This window comes from Symphodus melops, assembly GCF_947650265.1.
Source record: "Symphodus melops genome assembly, chromosome: 1".
Taxonomy (NCBI): domain Eukaryota; kingdom Metazoa; phylum Chordata; class Actinopteri; order Labriformes; family Labridae; genus Symphodus; species Symphodus melops.
Window position 1 is genome coordinate 30,624,575 of NC_136691.1, and position 19,712 is coordinate 30,644,286.

Sequence of the window (19,712 nt, forward strand, 5' to 3'; positions counted from 1 at the left end):
TGACCGCTCAGTGACAGATGTTAACTTGAAATTACAAACAGGGAAAAACAAACAGTGATAGACATCGGACACGTATTCATCACTGTGGTCAAATGTTTGGACGTTCAGACTGAAAAACACTCATTAGGATTCGCGCTGATGTAGACATTTCAATAAATCAGAGGCCGGAGGTGGACTCGTCTGTTTTTGTTGTTTTTTTTTAATCGGAGGATTGAATGAAGGCATTCACAGAGTTATAGATCAGTGCTGAGAGGAAGGAGACTGCTCGCACCTGCACAACAAGACACCTCCAAACATCACCCAGCTTTGCGCACAAAAACAAAACAGCTCATCTTCTGTTTAACTCTCCTCGTGCTGCGCTCTATATCCTCCACTGCGGCTCTATGGGCATCACAGTGCCGTGGTGCATTTTAAATGAACTGTGGTTGTGCAGGCCTGGCCGGTATGATTAATTTAATATCAAGTAATTGCTTCAGTTTTTATGCTAATGTAGCCAGGTAATAAAGCACACGTTCACGTGCTGTCTAAAGGGGTGAAAAGGCTCCTGCAGCATAAGCAGTATGAAGATCAATAAAATAAGACCGGCGCGTCATCACCATGACCCTGATGATTTTTACTAATCACGTGTGTGTGTGTGTGTGTGTGCATGTTGGAGCTTTTCGACCTCTTCAAGCCTTTCACTCTCCTTGCACCTTTGGTCAAGTTGAGCCAGAACATCCTACTCTGCCTCTCCACTATTATCTAAAAGGACAGGATCTCTGTTCGCCCCCACAATTTACCGAAATATACGAATATATTAAATGCATTTCTATGAATGTGTTGCCAAATAAAAGTCTATTTAGCATTATTTGGAAAACAAAATCATTAATATATTCCTCTCCGTAAAATTATTCAGCATTCCTCGAGTCAGTTTCTTCTCTGAGGTTAATTAAACACTCATTGATAACTGTGTTCGTTTGTTTTTATGGTCTAAGGCCTTTCAGTATTTATTTGTCCTGAATGTATAATGGATTTGTATTTATTTACTGCCTAAAGAAAACGGTGTGTCCGTTGTGAAAGTTTCCTCCTGCATACCTGCGTGTCTGTGAGCCCCGCGGAGAGGGAGCGGACACCCCGGGCCCTCTGCTGTCAGCGGTCAACTGCTCACTTCCTCTCCGTCTTCTTCAGGGACTCGCACTAATATTTAGATAGGATTGGGTTTAACACGTGGAGTGCGCCGCCTCGGTCCCTGCAGCAGCCTCACCCACGCAACATGTATGTGAAAATCATTGTTTTTATGATCCGTGGAATGAGCCGTGATTTATTATCTGTTAAATGACGCGAGCGTGTAATTAATAAGTGTGTTGTGTCGTGATTGTGGCGCAGACAGGATCGTTAAATTACAGACTGGAGAGTAAACAACTCCAGAACACGAGACATAAAAGATCCTTTAAATATCTTTTGCTGGGAGGCGAAGTGAGAGAATAAGAAGGAATAAAAGGGAGATGGTGAAGGAAGCGCGCAGCCACGGGCCCTTCCAGATAAACCCGACGATCTGATCAAACATGTGCCGCGCGCCCTGACGTTTATGAGATCTGTGGCGTTTAATGAGGCGTGCTGGGAGTTGTATTTTTTTCTTTGTTTTTAGTTTGGTGATATGCCATGTAACCACAACAGGACACACACAAGAGGCTCAGGCCTCAGCTACAGGAGAAACTCTTTAAACCGCGCTGTGCCGAGCTGCCACGAGACAGCCGGATGTTCAAACGCGACATTGATCACCCTCATTTATTGTTTGATTAGATTGATTTGTTTCCCGTTTTTTAGATAAATGATGTGCGTAAAAGCGCACCATGAAATGACCGAGATGAAAGTTTTCTTTCTATCAGTTGGGCCTGTTTTCATTTATCTCTATATTAAGTCGGAGTGTGCAGCCCGAAGAGGATCGGAGCTTTGGAATAGTAGGCCAAAAAAACAAACACATATTAATTATTTTAAAAGGTGCATAATATCGTCCTGTGATAAATAATAACAGTTCAAATCCTGAAAATGAACCAAATGTGTTAGACTATCATTTCAGCTTAAATATTTTGTTAAAGATCAAAGAGTGACGCAAAATAATAATAATAATAATCTTCAAGAGCCAAACATTCATTACGCGGTTATTAGAAACGAAGAGTGAACATTTACTAATTAACTGTGCCCATATAAACGCTGGACTTCTAATGTTGCTATTTTTACGTTTTCTTTTGTGGATTATTTTTTAAAGCTAATTGTGTAAAGAGGATTTAAGAGTTGTTGTCTCTCTCCCTGCAGACTGAAAGGCCTCAGAGGTTTCCTATAATGTCAGACCTGTTGTGGTCATTTAACCAGCTCATGCTTAATAAATATCACGAGCCCACGTTATGAAAGAGAAGAAAACAGAGATCTATAAGGACATGTATAGGAGCAGCAGCTGCAGACAGATGTGAGTCCGCGTGTTCACACTGTTCACTTTCCATCCGTCAGTGAAGCGGTGCAGCGGGTGTTCAGGCCTGTATCCTCTAATCAGTGAGAGCTGTTCACATACTTTGCTCACTTTGTCTCCTTGTTGTCGGCTTTGGTGGAAACGTGCTGGAGTCCTCGGGACAGCGTCCGCGGCTCTCGGAGAAGCTCTGATCAAAGACGTGAAGATCATCTTTATGAAGGCGCTGCTGCTGTCGGGGGATACTGTAACACAAAGATTAGGATGATGTTATGATGAGATTTCCACAAGTAAAGGAAAGTTTAGAGCTGCGCCTTGTGGAAACTATCAGGCTCTAACGACAGACAGTGTGGAGCCTGCATGCGCTATTAATGCTTATTAGTTCTGATGGTAATGCACAGAAAGAATCACGTTTTATTAAATATAAAAGTATTGATTTATCAAGCTCTGACTCGATCATTATTTGTATTTATTTGGGTTTTTCGAGGAGGAAAATGCTTCCCGCTGTTATTGATATTTTCATATTTTAAAGGTTGTCGTCTTGCACACGTGCACAGCTGAATCCCTCCGCTCTGCTCTCTGGACGCTCCTCTTGAGGCCTGCGAGCAAATTCCAACACAGTCTCTTCCTCATTTTGTTCTGCTCCTGTATTCTGTCTGTTATCACCTGCGCATTTACAAAGAAGGCTTCCGACCTGGCCATGATGAAGTGAGACGGTATCGATGGCATCGTATCTGATAAAAAGAAAAAACAGACAGAGAGGAAAACATCGTGTGAGAGGGTTTAAGGTTTACACTGCAGCCCTCATTTATTTTATTCTATCTATCTATCTATCTATCTATCTATCTATCTATCTATCTATCTATCTATCTATCTATCTATCTATCTATCTATCTATCTATCTATCTATCTATCTATCTATCTATCTATCTATCTATCTATCTATCTATCTATACATGTGTCCATACAGCTCGCTGCAGTAGTTTATTTGTGCTTCCTGCCTCCCGCTGAGAAACATCCAAAACAAACAGAGCTAATCCTCTAACTGCTTTATCTCATTAGATCCCGTCGCTGCCTTTTAATCACGCTGTAAATGACACTATAAGCTCGCTATCGCCGCGGATCCGACCAACACACACGTTTGATTCCCGTACATTATACAGCTGAAGCTCGATAAGCTGAGAATCAACGAGGCGCGAGGCGCAGAGGTCAAGTCCAGCTCGGGCCTGAGGCGCCACGTGCCTGTTTATTCTTCCTCCACACTAAAGTGGAAGCACGGCTGCACACATTCACAGGTGATCGGCTACAATTACACAGTATGGATGAGACTGCAAGAAAGTGTATGCAGTGTGCAGATAAGCGGGTGAATAAAAACATTTCTGTCAGATGTGAAAGTGTGAATCATGACCTCGAAAAGTTCTCTTCCATCCACGTCTTCCTCTCTGACTCAATCCTTGTGTTTCTGTAAACAGCCCGTCAGATGAAACACAGTGTATTTATGATGTCTTTGTGTTCTAGTTGTGCTTTTTAAGCTCTGCGTGTTCACAGTGAACTTAAACGTGTGTCAGCCCGTGAAGTTCGAGCAGCAGCTCTGTCCGGGCTCAAACTGTTCAAATATGCAAACGAACATATAAGCTCCGAATTGACTGGAACAGTGGCGCATTTTGACGCCTGAGCTCGCGATGACGTTGGAGTCAAAGTCAAATGACTGACACGCTCTTATTGAAATAAAACATCCAGTGCGGAGCGCAGACACCTTTTTCCTGGTGGTGCAGGGGAGGCGTGGATCTTGCTCACTTTTGACATTCTCGTTGCAGTATAGTAGCTTCTCCTCAAGGCAGGACTCAGATGACACCACCCCGACATCGACCGGAGGAGAAACAAGGGAAGCGCGCGCTCTCTCGCTCTCTCTCTCTTTTCTGTGCGGATAAACTTTGTTTTGACACCAGGACGCGTCTTGAAGTTCATCAGATGAATCAGAGCAGCGTGGAGCATTGGACGTCTTCACTGTAGCAGTGGGAACACTGTGAGAACAGTCCAGCTCAGAGGCTCACACATACGGAGCTCCGGGTGCGGAATGTGAAAAGCCCATTTTGGCGCATGATCTTCTCCATTGTGAGCTGCCTTCTCCTGCTTTCTGTGCGGTTGGAAAGCGGAGGAGGAGGAGGGACGGCTTTTCCCGACCCGATCCCTTGCCTATGGACGACGGAGGTCCCCTCTCTCCAAAGGCGAATGCTTTCAGTATTGCCTCTCTGATTTCGGCTGCAGAGCGAGCAGGAAACGCAGCGTTTCACAAACAGAGCACCGGCCTGGACAAGCCAGAGCTGCACAGCCACTGTTCCTTTAAAATGCACTACAGCACAGTCACCCGGGAAATGGAAGGTAAATCTGTTTTTGATGCCCATAGAGCTGCTGCGGCCTCTTAACATCTCACCCAAAGTTACCTATCACGTTTGCGTCTGTTCGGTTAATCGACTTTACAAAGAAAAAACGCACAATCATAACCAAAGCGCAATATAAAATATCAGTGTTTGATGTATGCACAAACAAAACTGTTGTAAAATAAATATTGGCCCTAAAATATGAAGTTCTTCCCGACAGTCACTAACAGTGAATGAGACGTTTACGCACACAGCAGCCAGTGTGAAAAAAAAAAGTTTCCCATTCCAAAAGCCCAAAGCGTCAGCTTTAATTCTTACAGGGTCACAAAGATAGAAAACGGGGGAGGAGGGTACCCTGTGCGTAATGCTGAAAACAGACCATAATGCTCATTTCCAGCTCAGAGGGAGGTGTATATATCCATACCAGGGGTCTATTTGTCCAAAAGTCACCTGCTGCCTGTTTGTTTGTTCATGCAAATCAATGTGTGTTTACCTTGTAAACCGTTTACTCTCCGATCGGACGAGCAGATCCTCTATTGTTTGCTGACGGGGTGATGTGGGCGATGCCCTTATCCACAAGTTAAATGGGTGCCGGAAAGCCCATTAAAAGGGGCGCACTTCTCTGTCAATCAGTCTCGTCCCAAGGCGAGGAAAAGGCACATTACCTGAAGTTCCTTATCTAAATAGAAATAAGAACCGGTTTTATCGTAAAGGGGAGGCCCTCTGCGTCAGATAAGAGACGGGCAGGGTTGCAGTGTGACACACTGCAGCAGTGCTCCACAGAGGCCGCGCAGAGCGTGATCGATCCAGAGGAGAAACTCTCACAGCTCCTTTCTGTTCCAAGCGGGCTTTCTGCGCGACCGCCGCACTTTTTGGGAACATTTCCTTCGATTATTGATCGCGTATTCGGTGGGCTGTATTATGCCGGCAGCGGATGCAATCTCAGGAATTAAAACGCAGTCGAGGCGGAAACTTTTAAAGCGAATGGGTTGCTCTCGTGTGTGACTTCTTCGTCTGGAGCTCGCTGAACGCTGCTTCTGTTTTTACCCTCTGTTATTACCGATTTACTCTGCAAGGCATATTTAGTAAATCCAGTTTTTTGGGATGATTTCAGCCATATCCAGCCCGTGGCTGACGCAGCTGTCCCATTTTTGCGATGTTGCAGCCTTCACGACGAGCAGCCTGAGCAGCCTCAACACGCCGGGGGGCTATCACCTCTCTCCGTCCCCCGGGGACCCCTACAGCCAACATGAGTCCCACTTCGAGCCGTGCCCGGCCGCCCAGCACAACTACAACTACCCGGGGTCTAACCCGGGCCAGGCCCCGCCGAGCGACACCGGGACTCCCAACTGCTCCTCGTCGTCCTCCAACTCCACACCGAACAGCAAAAGTATCGTGAAGAAGAACCCCAAAGTGGCCAACATTAATGTCCAGCTGGAGATGAAGGCTTTATGGGACGAGTTTAATCAGCTGGGCACGGAGATGATCGTTACTAAAGCTGGCAGGTGAGCACAGAGTGCACGGGCCACACACCGACAGCTCTTTATTTTATTTTATTTATTTTATTTTTTATCTCGCAGAAAATTAGACCGGACAAATAACACAGACACATTCTCCTTAAATGATGGAACAATAAATACACTGTAGCTTTATGTGCTAAATTCAATTATTTAATGTGCAACAGCGAGGACATTTAGTGAACACGTTTCTCAACAGATTCTGATTATCTGAACTTTTGTTATTGCAGTCAACAAATACAACAAGTCAAAGAGGACGTTTTTATGTACAAAAATCTGCATTTTATCTTCCATCTTTTTTACACTTTGTTAGACCGTGTTGTTGTTTTATACACACGAGGGTTCACTCTTGTTTTCACTCTATTGCACAATAACAGCAGTTCTGTCGCTTCGTTCACATTTATCCCTCAAACGTTTGTTTACATGCAGATGAATTAAATTATTAAATTAAACCTCTGCGTCCTTCTGTTGGACTTCACGAGACTTATTTTATTTAAGCTGTGTGTGTGTGTGTGTGTGTGTGTGTGTGTGTGTGTGTGTGTGTGTGTGTGTGTGTGTGTGTGTCTGTGTGTGTGTGTGTGTGTGTGATCCTGCCTGGGTTTGAAGGTCTAATCAGAGCTCCTGTGGCCCTCGGCTGAGTCTCATTTTTACGCAGCGCTCGTGCAGGGAACAGGGTGGAACTTTTTGTTTTCTTTGTGTTTATTTGATTAAAAGAAGATCAGACCCACAAGAGGCGATTAAAGCTCTGCAGTTTTGTTTTTATTCCAGCCATGACACGTGTTTACTCTTTCTTATTTCCTCATTATAGGAGTGTCTGTCTGCCACCCTCCCTTTCCTTTTTAGTCTATAAACTCCTCTGTGGTTATATAAGCTCGCCAACACACCGAACTCTGCTTCTATTTTTTTAAAGGAAATGTTCAGCTTAAAGGATATATAACCCCAACTTTATTTATACTAATTATTAGAATAATTAGAGGTTAATTTATGGAGCAGAATAATACTTAGACCGCGCTCGTGTCCTCGCGCTGGACTGACTTCTTCCAGCGTTCACCTCTGACCCTCGCTAAGAGCCAATAAAATGCAGCTTCCAAATATTCGGTTTGCTTTTATGCAAAGGTATTTGGCATGTTCCGATGCTTCCCTGTTTGTCAGCAGAGCAGTAATACAAAGAGGCATGAGATAATTGATTTAATCCTGAAAGTGCGGGTTGAGTTTCCCCGCGCGGCAGCCTGACAGGAGAAAGTAGATCAGCAGCAGAGCACTTTAAGAGCTCCTTCAGCCTCACCTAGCCACGACACTGACGTTAATTGAGCGTTGATTCTGGGCTCCCTTTCACTGACTCGGTGGATTACTCAGCTTTCGGCTGCACTTCTTGGGGGATATGAATCCTCTGAGTCTGAATATTTAGTGACCCGCGTGAAATGCCCGGGGAAAGAAATGGTGCTGACCGACCTGCACGTCATTTCTAGGCCCAAATCAGATAGTTACTTTATTATAAATAATTAAATCCATAATGCATCGACCAGAAGAAAACATTTAAATTAAAGGAATTAAATGTGTATTTTTCTCCGGATTTAAAAAAATAAATAAATAAAATTAAAAATTAAAAAACGAACAGACTAAAAAATTCACCTCGACACGAGGTGTGTGTGTGTGTGTGTGTGTGTGTGTGTGTGTGTGTGTGTGTGTGTGTGTGTGTGTGTTTCTTACAGTGTCTGGAAGTCATCAAAACAGCAGAAAAGAACAACAGGCCTGAAGCTTAATTCAGATTTAGAGGATCTTTTTTACGCACGGACTGGATCAGGGCTCAGTCTCCTTGTAGCCTCCAGCTCGGGCCGAAGGGGGCTCTGTGGGCTGAGGGGGGTTCTGTGAGCCGGGTCCGGGAACTGCATGTCAGTCCCTCGGCTAATACTCAGCTGTGTCTGTGTAAAATATTTCGGCTCCTCCGACTCATTACAAACAATTACAAAAGTTCCTCAGCACGTCCAGTTTAAACTCATAAGTCATAAAGTGGAACAAACACAGTAAATGCAGCAGAAGCTATACATGCAAAGTTATATTTAATATCTCCTCTCTTGTTTTTATTACCATTTTTCCAGGAGAATGTTTCCAACTTTCCAAGTCAAAATATTTGGGATGGATCCCATGTCGGACTACATGCTTCTGATGGACTTCCTGCCTGTGGACGACAAACGTTACAGGTAACTTATCAGTTACAGTGATCAGCCAGCGCGTGGGCTATATGGCACTTTAAACAAATACATGTGATCTGCCAACACAACAGTGAGGAACATTAAACGTGTTATATGTTTTTTTTACTGAGCTGCACGAACAGCATGCAGTCTGCAGAAATTCATCCCACAGCAAAACGAAAAATACAGAATCATGTTTCTTTACGCAGCGTTTTTCTAAATGATACCTTTAAAAATGTTTTTGCAATTAATCGATTGTTGGCCGAAATACGTTTGTATTTGACAAAGCAATGTGTGAAATGTCTCATATTTTCAGGGTCATTGTTTAAAAAAATCCCCACTGTGTTTTGGCATGTTGACTTTTATGGATATTTTGTGAGCGCGCGGGGTTTCTCTGAGCAGGATGTCGAAGATTAAGTCATAATTGTAAGTGTGTTTTTTCTTCATGTGGCTCTTGCAGGTATGCTTTCCACAGCTCCTCGTGGCTGGTTGCCGGTAAGGCGGACCCCGCCACACCGGGCAGGGTGCACTACCACCCGGACTCCCCGGCGAAAGGCGCACAGTGGATGAAACAGATCGTCTCCTTCGATAAACTCAAACTCACCAACAACCTGCTGGATGACAACGGACACGTGAGTGCGAGGCAGCAAATACAGCGCGTGCTAACGAGAATCAGTGATTTATTCAGCTAAACTGCAGCATTTCATTTACCCTGAAGAGATGCATTATTTAGTCACAGTTTAAGATGTTATCGACACATCATTAATATGATAATATATTCTTCTGAACACTGCGTTACCTTACCCAGAGGCTGAGCGGCTTTTCTTAAGTCAATTAATTGACAGAAGAGATTACATTTTAATTATAAGACAGATATTTTAATTACAAGTCAGCTGTTTCTCAAATGCTGCTTTCAATCCACAAAACTGCGCTTCACGGGTTTTACTTCAGAGACCGTTTCCCCCCGGCCCTCCGGATCCTCTGTGCATCACATTCAAAGAGCAAAGAAAATGTCTTTTATTTTAATATTAGAGAATCTAATCGAAATACTCTCAGGGCAGCTGGATTGAAATTGGGATAAATCATTTATTTTCTCCATGTGTGTTTTATGGATATGGATGTTCTTTAAAGAGTTAACAGTTGTTAAACAGCGGCGTCAGTTTTATCTTTTTTATATAGAACTGTTCAGCCCTGACAAAAAGTCCATAATTAGTCATTCATTTTAATAAACAGCACCAGTTGTTGATGATATTTTTGTTTTGGAGTATTTTGTGCGTCGCCGCCGTTTTTTATTTATCTCAACCACGTGGATCGCAACACAATAATGTTCTGATGGGTCCTCTGTTGTTTTTTGTTTTATAGATCATCCTGAACTCCATGCACCGTTACCAGCCCCGGTTCCACGTGGTGTATGTGGACCCCCGCAAAGACAGCGAGAAGTACGCCGAGGAGAATTACAAAACCTTCGTTTTTGAGGAAACCCGCTTTACGGCAGTCACAGCGTACCAGAACCACCGGGTGAGAAGTCTGTTTTTAAAGTGTGCCGAACTATCAGCGTGTGTTTAGAGTGCAGCTTCATGTGGCCTTTAAACATGTTTCAACATCTGAGAGAAAATGATCGGAACAGTTACGACCACATGGTCCTAGCTTACCTCTTACCCACAACTGATAACACACAAATAATATTTACTAAATCCAACTATATAATTATAATTATATCTCAGCTTTGCACACTGTGTAACAGTCTATTTGAATATAATAGTCTTTTCTGTTGCGCGCTTTTTATTGCGCGTCCTCTGCTCTTTACGCACAGCTGTGCTCCTTTCTCTGTCTTCTATCAGCCTCCGTGTCTGTTTAGATTTACACATCTGAGCATTCGTCCTTTTCCTCGTAACGAGTGAAACCTCAGATACACATCTGTGTGATTGGGACGTTAGTATTCCGCATGGTGATCAGGCTGTGGAGGATTATGATTTGATTCCGTTAGAGGTTAAATGTACCAGATTTCTCAAAGTGCAAATTATTCTTTGAAGTCCGGATGGCTGCAGAGAAACACGCAGGGGCTGTCCAATCAATAATCATTAAGTGTTGAAAAATAGAGAGAACAACAATGAGCTCTGAATTCAAACGGCAGTAAAGTAATAATGATGATGAGAGAGTCAGTGGTTATGGATACAAAGATGGTGACCTCCTTACATGTGAAGCTGAGAGTGTAATAGAATGTGTGAGTTAAAGCTGTGCATGATCTGACAGTTCAATAATTATGTTTGAAGACACACATAATAGGATACGATGCCACAACATCAGTAATGTGTGAATATTATTATTTATGATTTGGTGTCAAAACAGCAAACGTGATGTTTCTTTAAAGGAAGAGTGAGTGTGTTTCGTCTGTCAGACTTTTAATAGACGTGATTACAATGACTGAATGTAGAGATTTGATGTGTGCTTTGTTTTCTGCTCTGGACTTCAGATCACACAGCTGAAGATAGCCAGCAACCCCTTTGCAAAAGGCTTCAGGGACTGTGACCCGGAGGACTGGTGAGCGCTCACTCTAACCACACACACACACACACACACTCTCTACTGGCAGGTTTCCACACGGTGTAGAATTGTGAAGATGCTTTTGCAAAAATAGTTTAGCAGTTTGTTTAATCTCACGCCGGTGCCAGGTGGGTGGAGTTTGCAACATGAAAGAAAACAATGAGTTGCATGAAGTTTAGAAATCACAGCGTATTGTCTGAGAGTCAGTGGACTGTGTGTTTCTGGCACTGATAAATGACCCACCGCTCCTGTGTATGTCACAATGTTGTAAAAGTCACCCGTCTGGTGTGCTCAGGCGGCGTACAGCCATGAACAGACTTTGTTAAAAGCCGTACGTGCAGCGATTCTGTGGAAGTGAATGAGAAGTTTGGATGCTTTTATAGCACAAGACGATCTGAGTCATGGAATCAGCTGCTGCACATTTCATCCTTTGTAAACCGGAGAGGGGAGGGGGGGGCTGTCGATGTGTAAATGCTCATTTCATGCATGAGGGTAAACTCTTAAATATGCATTCATCAGTTAAATATTTCAGACAGAAACAGTGCCCTTGACTTTTGGTGAAGCGAGAATGTAAGCTAAGCCTTCCTTGTGTTGCAGGCCCAGGAATCACAGGCCAGGCTCTCTGCCAATCATGAGTGCCTTTGCCAGAACAAGAAACCCGATGTCGTCCCCGCCGCAGCAGAACGGCTCAGAGAAAGGTCTGCAGCACGCTCTTTGTTTTTCCTCACAACTCCCGCCTGTTATTAAAAACAGCAGCGAGTGGAACCTCTCAGGGTTTCAGGATCGCTCCTCCAGCTTTTAGTTAAACATCAAATATCAGCCGCTCAGTGCCATCCACTGCCCCACATGATGGAGGGCAGCTTATTAATTCACTGCACTTATTGGAATCATACAGTTAAACTGCTATATTTCATTTATAAATAGCCTTTCAGTAACAACATCCAAAATAATGAAATCATTATTAAACTGTTTCACCTTCAAAAAGCTTCAGAGAACATTTTAGAAATATCTTCTATACTATTCAATATAATATCTAATTTTTTTAAGTCGCTTTTTTTTAATATTCAATATTAAGAAATATATTTTTTAATTTTAATGCAGCAATTTATTGAACATAAACAAAACATAAATATTGTTCTTTAATCTGAGGATTTCATTGAAGTCTCTCAAAAGCTTCAAACACAACTTCAATGACATGTAATAAATACCGTTTCCATGGCGATAAGATAACCAGTCAGTCCTAGTACCATACAAGGTGCAGAATGTGCTGCTAGAAAAATAAAACACCACGTGCATCATTTCAAGCATTCAGATGGAGAATCATCATCGTGATTATTTTTGAATCAAACACGATCACTGATTTTATCTGCAGCTCCCAAATGGATCAAACTTAGAAAAATTATTAAATAATTATTAAAATTAAGACGTGAAAATAAAATTCATACAAAAAAAAACAGAAAATAAATACTCTGTTTTTGACGTGACCTTCAACCTCAACGTAGCCAGCATGCAGCACGGTGACCGTTCAGTGGGTTCGAGTCCCAGGTCCCAGTGACCTCCCAGTTACGCTGTCTCTGTTTGCACACCATGTGGTCTGACTCTTCTCTCGTCTCTTTCTGTGCAGAGGACAGCAGGCGTGAGTACGAGCGAGACCCCAGCAGCACGCCCATACACGCCGACCCGGCTCACCAGCTCAGGTCCGGGGTCCTCAGCCCCGCCTTGCCCGTCCCGGGAGGCCTCCACGTTGTCCCGCTCACCAGTGGCAGACCCAGCCCTCCCCACGACCTTCGATCAGACCCCCACGGTCTCCCCCCGGACACCCTCCACCACCACCCATACAAGTACCCCACCTCCTATGAACACTACCTGGGAGCCAAGGCCCGGCCGTCGCCTTACCCCTTACCCAGCATCAGAGGACACACGTACCACCACCACATGAACCCCGCCACGGCTAACATGTACTCAGCCACCAGCGGCCCCTCTAACTATGACTACGGGCCCCGGTAATGGCGGCCCTCCACCAGGGATAACGGCACACAGCACTCTGGGAAATGGGAGCGGGCAGGAAAAGCAACACTGTCTGTCTGTCGGCAGCTCACGTTCATCAGGCTGACGCTTCTTTCTGCTGGATAAACCCTGCCATATTTATTTAAAGGAACGCACGGCCGCCTGCTCCGAGTCCTTAAAGAGCTCTCTTTGACCTTTGAACCCAGAAGGCGAAAGCTCCACACCGGGTCTTCCTCGACTGAGCGGTGCAGACATTGAGCCGGCGAACAGGAGAAAGGAGGGACCTCTCCTTAACTCGGACTTGACCGTTGATCACAGACTGGAATTCTTTTTTTCGTGTTGAATGCACTTTTTGATTTGCCTTGTTTTTATTGCTTTCAAAAAAGCCATACGTTATATAGTCCATCGACCTTCTAGGTAGACGAGATGTTTGCATGTTGAGCTCATCGGAGGGAGGATGTCGAAACACATCGAAATGTTTTTGTTTGAGAGAAGAAAAAAAAAAACCTGAATTAGATTTTGAAACGTTGTGGACATCCCGGGCCGCTCTGAGAAGTTTGTACCATGGCACTGACTTACAGCAATTCAAAGTAAATAAATGAAGCAGACTGACTGTTCTGTATCTGTAAAATAAACATTAAATTCTTGTAATTCATGAAAAGAAAAAAAGGTCTACGAGCACATCTTCCCTTCCTAAGCTGAGTGCTGCTGCTGGAGGGGGGAGGGTTAGAGAAAGCCTCGCTCACTGATAGCATTGTTCACGTTTCTCCGGCCGGATTTGCCCGGCTGAGTCGCGATGCGGTGTCGGCTGCTCCAGCACTCACTGGTGATCAGGAGGCTGTCTAAACATTAGACTGCACTGAAGTTCAAATGTTGAGGTCTGCACCTGGTTCTGTAACACACACACACGCACACACACACACACACACACACACACACACACACACACACACACGCACACAGAAGAGGAATCAGTAAATGTAGCATCTTTGACAGATTTAACTCGGGCCTGTATGTAATTGTTCTGGTTCCTGTTTGCATGACATTTATAGTATCCCTCTCTCTATGAACAGATATCTGCATGCAAGTTCAACTAGCAGCTTTCAGATCTGCGTGACAAATCAGGTCTTAAATTGCTTCATTTAAATATTTAATAATTAGTTGCATGTTGAAAACTGCGACATTTTGCATTTAAAAATAAAAACTGTTAGGCTTTTATTATGAAATGTTCTTAGAATGAGAGTACTTTTATGCTTTGTGCTTTTATTTTGAAATATAGTAAGACAGTGAAGGTTCGGACGTGAAGTTAAGCACAGAAACAGGAAGTGGTTAGAGGTTCCAAACTGATGTCAAACAGCTCAATGGAACACAGGTCAGAGTGTGACGTCATCGGGTGGATCTGACTCTGGAGTTTGTTAAAGTGAGACATTCAAAGATGCAGCAGAGTGCTTCTTTGACATCACTGAGACTACAGGGAGCCAGAAGGGACAAAAAAGCACGAGATTACTATAGATTTAAAAAAATGTAAGACGTTCATTTCGGACCTAAAAAAGAAAACGAAGTTGTAAAACGATGTTTTTTAAGTATTTAAAATGATCTGATGATCAACAGATAAGTGTGTAAAAACACCACATCAGTTCCATTTACCTTCTTTCCTAAAGGAAATCATCGCTCATATTTAATGGGACAGTGTGATGATATTTTAAGGATGTCACGCGCTCTATTTCCACCCCCTCCCCCCTTTTTAAAGTCCTATGAGGAATGCTTTGTTGTCAAGGTTAATCTCTGTGTGTCCCCTCTCCACGGGAAACAGTGCCGAATGATTCATTTCAATAAAGTCTTTTTTTTGCTGCCATGGAGCCGAGAGGAGGGGGAGAGGATGCCCGAGGGCGCGTGACCCCTGACTGTTTAATGGCGTGTAAAGGTGTCAAAGGTTAAATAATGTTTCCACTCATTTAAACGCCTTGACTAATTGGGTATATCGTTTTGTTGTTTGTGTGCGCGGTCACTAAAGCGTTGAAGCTACATGGACAATAATGACGTCCTGAAAAAATAATTTATCGACCTTTATATCCAAATGTAAATTTAAATAACCTGAGGAATTTACTGAGAAAAGTCTTCATATTAATTCCTCAGTCGATATTTACTTACGAGGAAGCGTTTTTTCCCCACTTCTTTTTTATTTTATTTTAATTCAATTAAAATTGTTTTTGTTTTCCATCCGGGTATCCCATTCAAATAGCCAATCCAACGTGTTTCCATGTTGTCGGGTCCTGGGGTGGACCGACGCGGCCTGCGGGTGCTCAGGTCCCAGGGAGGATCAGGAGACAGAGTCGGTGACATGACGAGAAACACAGTTTATCCAATCAGAATAAACGCTGTCATACACTCTGCATTACTCTGCATACGGCGGGTTTATGGTTTGTGACGTCAGTGTCCCCACTTCACGCCGAGGAGGCTCGTGCGCACTTTGGTTAGAGTATAGCACGTGGGAGGGGAGAGCGGGGTCGAAAGGTGAAATTGAGACTAATTACAGGTTTCTTCTAACCCAGAAGAAACATCAATTAGACCTAAAGCCTGTTATCTGTATTATGAAGGATCATCTGACCTCTCTGACCGCAGAGGGAAAACACCACCACAATCTGGGTTACCAACAGGTTCATCTGCACACACTTCAGTAAAATAAATGAGTGAGTTTATCACCTTCATTTCACCTAGAGGAGACACTTAAAGGATGGCCAATTTAAAAAGAAAACCAATATCACCCTGTATTTCTCTATAAACAGAGGTGTACTGGTTTAAACACTTCCTCTCTGCAGTATGTTTTCTTCAGGATGGTCAAAGGTCTGTTTGCCAGTTAAAATAATAAAAGCTGCTCTTTTTTTGCAGTAAATGTTAATTTCAGAACAATCCCTTCTCCCTTAAGTCAGCCAGAGGAAGTCGAGTGAGTAGGCCTTTTTCTGTTTATCCTCTGCTGGACGGGATACTTTGACCCACTTCTTCAGACACCTCTACACCTCTGTATAGAATCTATACATGAAGGGGGAGGAGCCATGAACGTGTCACTGAAAGAGTTCATAACAATATGAAAACACGTCATTTCAAGGGGATTTTTTTAAACAACAATCATAGAAAGATGTGTTTGAGTTCATGCAGTGTGGTATTATTCAGCAGAGAGCCTTACACTGTACACACTGAACAATGTGACAGTCTCTGTGTGAAGAACACATCCGCTCAGTTGGAGTTGATCCCTGAGGTTGAGCTGAATGCAGGGCCGGACCGGACACAGGCAGGACACTCTAAATGCAAGGGGCGCCAGCCGCCCATAGGGGGCGCCCATGCAGCCCAAATGAGTGAGGTAGAAAAGTTAAAGATAAGAAGAAGAAACATGTTGAACTTTCACTTCATGTTATGGAATGTCATTGTTAGTCAGTAAGAAAGTTTAATCAGAAGTGAGTGACACTGACTGTGTATCAGGTGTAAATAAAGAGGAGTGTTTTCTGTGACTGTTGGGACTGACTGCAGTGGAAGCTCTGATCCTTCAGGGTTAGGGTGGGTGAAAGCTCTGCTGAGCGTACTCCCTCCTGCATTATACAGATGTGAATGTCTTTAAGTATACATGTTTTTGCCACAGTACATTACAGTATTGTAAAAGAAAAAAAGAAGAGAAAAAGCACATTTCTATTTATTCTTTTATTTCTCTTTCCACATAGTTTTCCTTGTTCTTTGTGAACGGCTAAAAAAAAGAAAAGGTTTTTTTGTGCTTCTTCAAAAGAATGAAACAAAATCAGATAAATAGAAACCACATGATCAAGAACATGACTTCAGTATTTGTTGAAGGTGGAATTTATCATCATAGTTATCTTTTCTGAAGATTATGTTTTGGTCTGTCTTTGTGTCTTCAGGACAGAGGAGAGGAAGTTTATTTGATGTGGACATAACAATTACATTGGACAGACCACATGCATTGATCTGAGCACATGTGCTAATTTTAAACACTTTTGAAAAGATAAAACAATGACATGCAGGAGGGAGCCACAGGTCGGATTTGAACCCAAACGCCCGCTTGAGTCTATCAAGTCTGTACATGGGAAGTGCCCCTAATTTTGATTATACTTTTTAATGACCATGCAGAGAAATTCAGATTTCATTACAGAAGAACTTTGAATGCTGAACTGTTTGTTCACGTCTCCACCTGTAGAATTAAAGTTGTGTATCTTTACACCAAACTGTATCAATGAATGAGATGCTCTGTGGTCGTACTTCACACCTGTGCACAATGACTCGGTGCTCGGGGACGTTTTTGAATTGCACACATGTGAAAGAGTAAGTTTCCTTTAACATGTGTTTTAGGTCCTTTAAAGTAACAGAGCTCATGGAAGGACAAGGTTTTAAAAGCAGAGAGATCTTTTAATGTCACTACAAAGAGCACACGCACTGCAGCAACATTCAGCCAGAGATCTGCACAGGAAGTCCTCCTCTGCCTGCTTTACACACCTGTGTTCATTGCATATTTCAGATGATTAGATTTTATTCCTCTTGTTTAAATATTCCCAGGGTGTGTCGGAGATATTTTAAACTCTATGCAAACTAAAAATGTGTTTTTTATCTTCAAGAAGCGAATCAGAGAAACTGCGCCAACTGCAGGAAGTCAAAAGCATTACAGCTCAAAGTTAGCGTGCTGCCTGTTTTAGATCATTCACATCACATCTGAACACATCACGCATATAGACCGGGGTAAATCAGTGAACTTCTAGTGATGAAAGATACATCAGGAAACTCAATTTTTTTTTTTTTTTTGAATATTCGAATAAACATCAGTGAGTTCTTTTTCCGGTCATTTTGATTCATTTTGAATGTTTTCAGTTTGTGAAAATGCTTCATTTTTTTCTTCTCTAGATCGTGAAGGGTTCAGGAGAAGATAAACAGAGACATCTTTAAAAACACTCTTTGATATGTTTTATAGGAAAGAGAAACCCGTTTCTCTCTCTCTCTCTCTCTCTCTCTCCCTCTCTCTCTGTCTCTCTCCCTCTCTCTCCCTCTCTCTCTCTGTCTCTCTCTCTCTGTCTCTCTCTCTCCCTCTCTCTCTGTCTCTCTCTCTCTCTCTCTCTCTCCTGTCTCTATGATAAAGTCCCAACAAACCCAAAATAAACCTAAAAAATAAAAATAATTCAAAGCTTTTCTGTGGATGTCTCTGCTAAAGCATCACTGATGTTTCAATGTAAACGTGTTCAGTCTTGATTAACCCTTTCAGAGCCTACTTCAGCCCTTCACCAACATTATGTCCTACCTTCAGTGTGTCCCTATGTGAGGACGATGTCTCTATCATTTAGAAGGGTTCCAGTTAGTGATGTATCTGGTAAAGCCTCGTTTTTTATTTGAGTTTCAGTTGAAGAAAACGATTTTTACATTTCATATTTTGCTGTTTTGTTAGTATTCATTAATGATAAAAACCTTCGTACACATGCAGCCACACACACACACACACACACACACACACACACACAAGCTGAGCTCTCAAACTAAACGACAAAGGGAGCCAATGTTCATGAGGTGTTTTTGTTTTTGGGACATAAAAACACATAGAGGTGAAACCTTGTAAAAAGGATCATTTTCATAATCAGGCTCAGCGTGGAGTCGAACACTCAAAGGCTTAACAAGTGTCAGCATCAACAAAAAACCCACAATGCATTATGTCCTCTCCCTAAGCCAGGCTGACCTCTGACCCCCAGGCTGAGGAAGACACACGTTAGGCGATAAGTGAAGCACAGGCTCTATTGTGCCTGTCCATTTATTGACTTCCTAAATGATCCATTATGAAGTGATTTACGAGGTCCCCGGCCTCCCCACCACGCACCAGGCTCTGCACAGATCTGCACCGATGGAGCCGGCGTTTGATTTATCAGAGAACGGACGGAAGCTGGCCCTCGCCACCTCCACTGTTTGTTCAAAGTCAACAGTGAAGCTTTTTATGAATGCAGCTCGTCACCAGAGGGGTCAGGGACAACAGGGACAACAGGGACGGCGCTCTGCGGGGAACGAGTCAAACACATCAAAGGCAGAATTTAAAAAACACTTCCATGTTTGATTCCATTTCTGAATGTCTGAAGACTCAAAAACATGACATGAAAAAAACTAAACCTGCAGTGACACGTTTTGTTTTTTTTCCACTCACGCGCCACACGGAAGCTTGTCGTGCGAATGACCTCGTCTTTCCTCTGCTCACTAATGACTGGTGGCCCCGTGCGAGTCTGGCTCTTTGATTTCTCAGGCCTTTCCTGTACAGCATGATGAGCTCCTCTGCTCGGGGTCATCCCAGGAGACACGGGGCTTTATGAAGCAGAACATGGAGCGTTTGAAGTCCATGCCCCCCCCCCCCCCCATGCTGCTCATTGCCTGACAGATATTAATAGAGACAGTGGAGAGAAAAACAACACCTCTGGATTCTCTCTCACAAACAAGACCCCATCTGTATGTCTGACGGAAACAATCGCCCGACAGAGGACATGAAAACATTTTATCTCAGATTCTGGGGCGGCTGTGGCTCAGTGGGAGAGTAGTCGTCTCTCAACAGGAAGGTCGAGGGTTCAGCTTCTGCAATGTGTCCTTGGGCAAGACACTTAACCCT

The 19,712-nt window shown here is 43.2% G+C and overlaps 1 protein-coding gene across 2 annotated transcripts; it reads left to right on the forward strand.

The window, feature by feature from the left end:
- Positions 1-4,302: 4,302 nt before the first annotated feature.
- Positions 4,303-13,899, forward strand: tbx1 (T-box transcription factor 1). Of its 2 annotated transcripts, none has more exons than XM_079363989.1 (8): positions 4,303-4,825; positions 5,939-6,329; positions 8,441-8,542; positions 8,994-9,165; positions 9,896-10,051; positions 11,007-11,074; positions 11,675-11,775; positions 12,702-13,899. In XM_079363989.1, exons 1-8 carry the CDS (start codon positions 4,642-4,644, stop codon positions 13,082-13,084), a joined length of 1,557 nt encoding a protein of 518 aa, XP_079220115.1. In that variant the 5' UTR covers positions 4,303-4,641; the 3' UTR covers positions 13,085-13,899. The 2 variants fall into 2 exon arrangements, with proteins under 2 accessions (XP_079220115.1, XP_079220116.1); XM_079363990.1 differs by having other exon boundaries at positions 5,990-6,329.
- Positions 13,900-19,712: the final 5,813 nt, after the last annotated feature.

Coding starts and splice junctions, on each gene's coding strand:
- tbx1 (XM_079363989.1), top strand. CDS start 4,642: ATGGACGACGGAGGTCCCCTCTCTCCAAAGGCGAATGCTTTCAGTATT. Junction 4,826..5,938: donor AGTCACCCGGGAAATGGAAG/GTAAATCTGTTT, acceptor GGATGATTTCAG/CCATATCCAGCCCGTGGCTG. Junction 6,330..8,440: donor ATCGTTACTAAAGCTGGCAG/GTGAGCACAGAG, acceptor CCATTTTTCCAG/GAGAATGTTTCCAACTTTCC.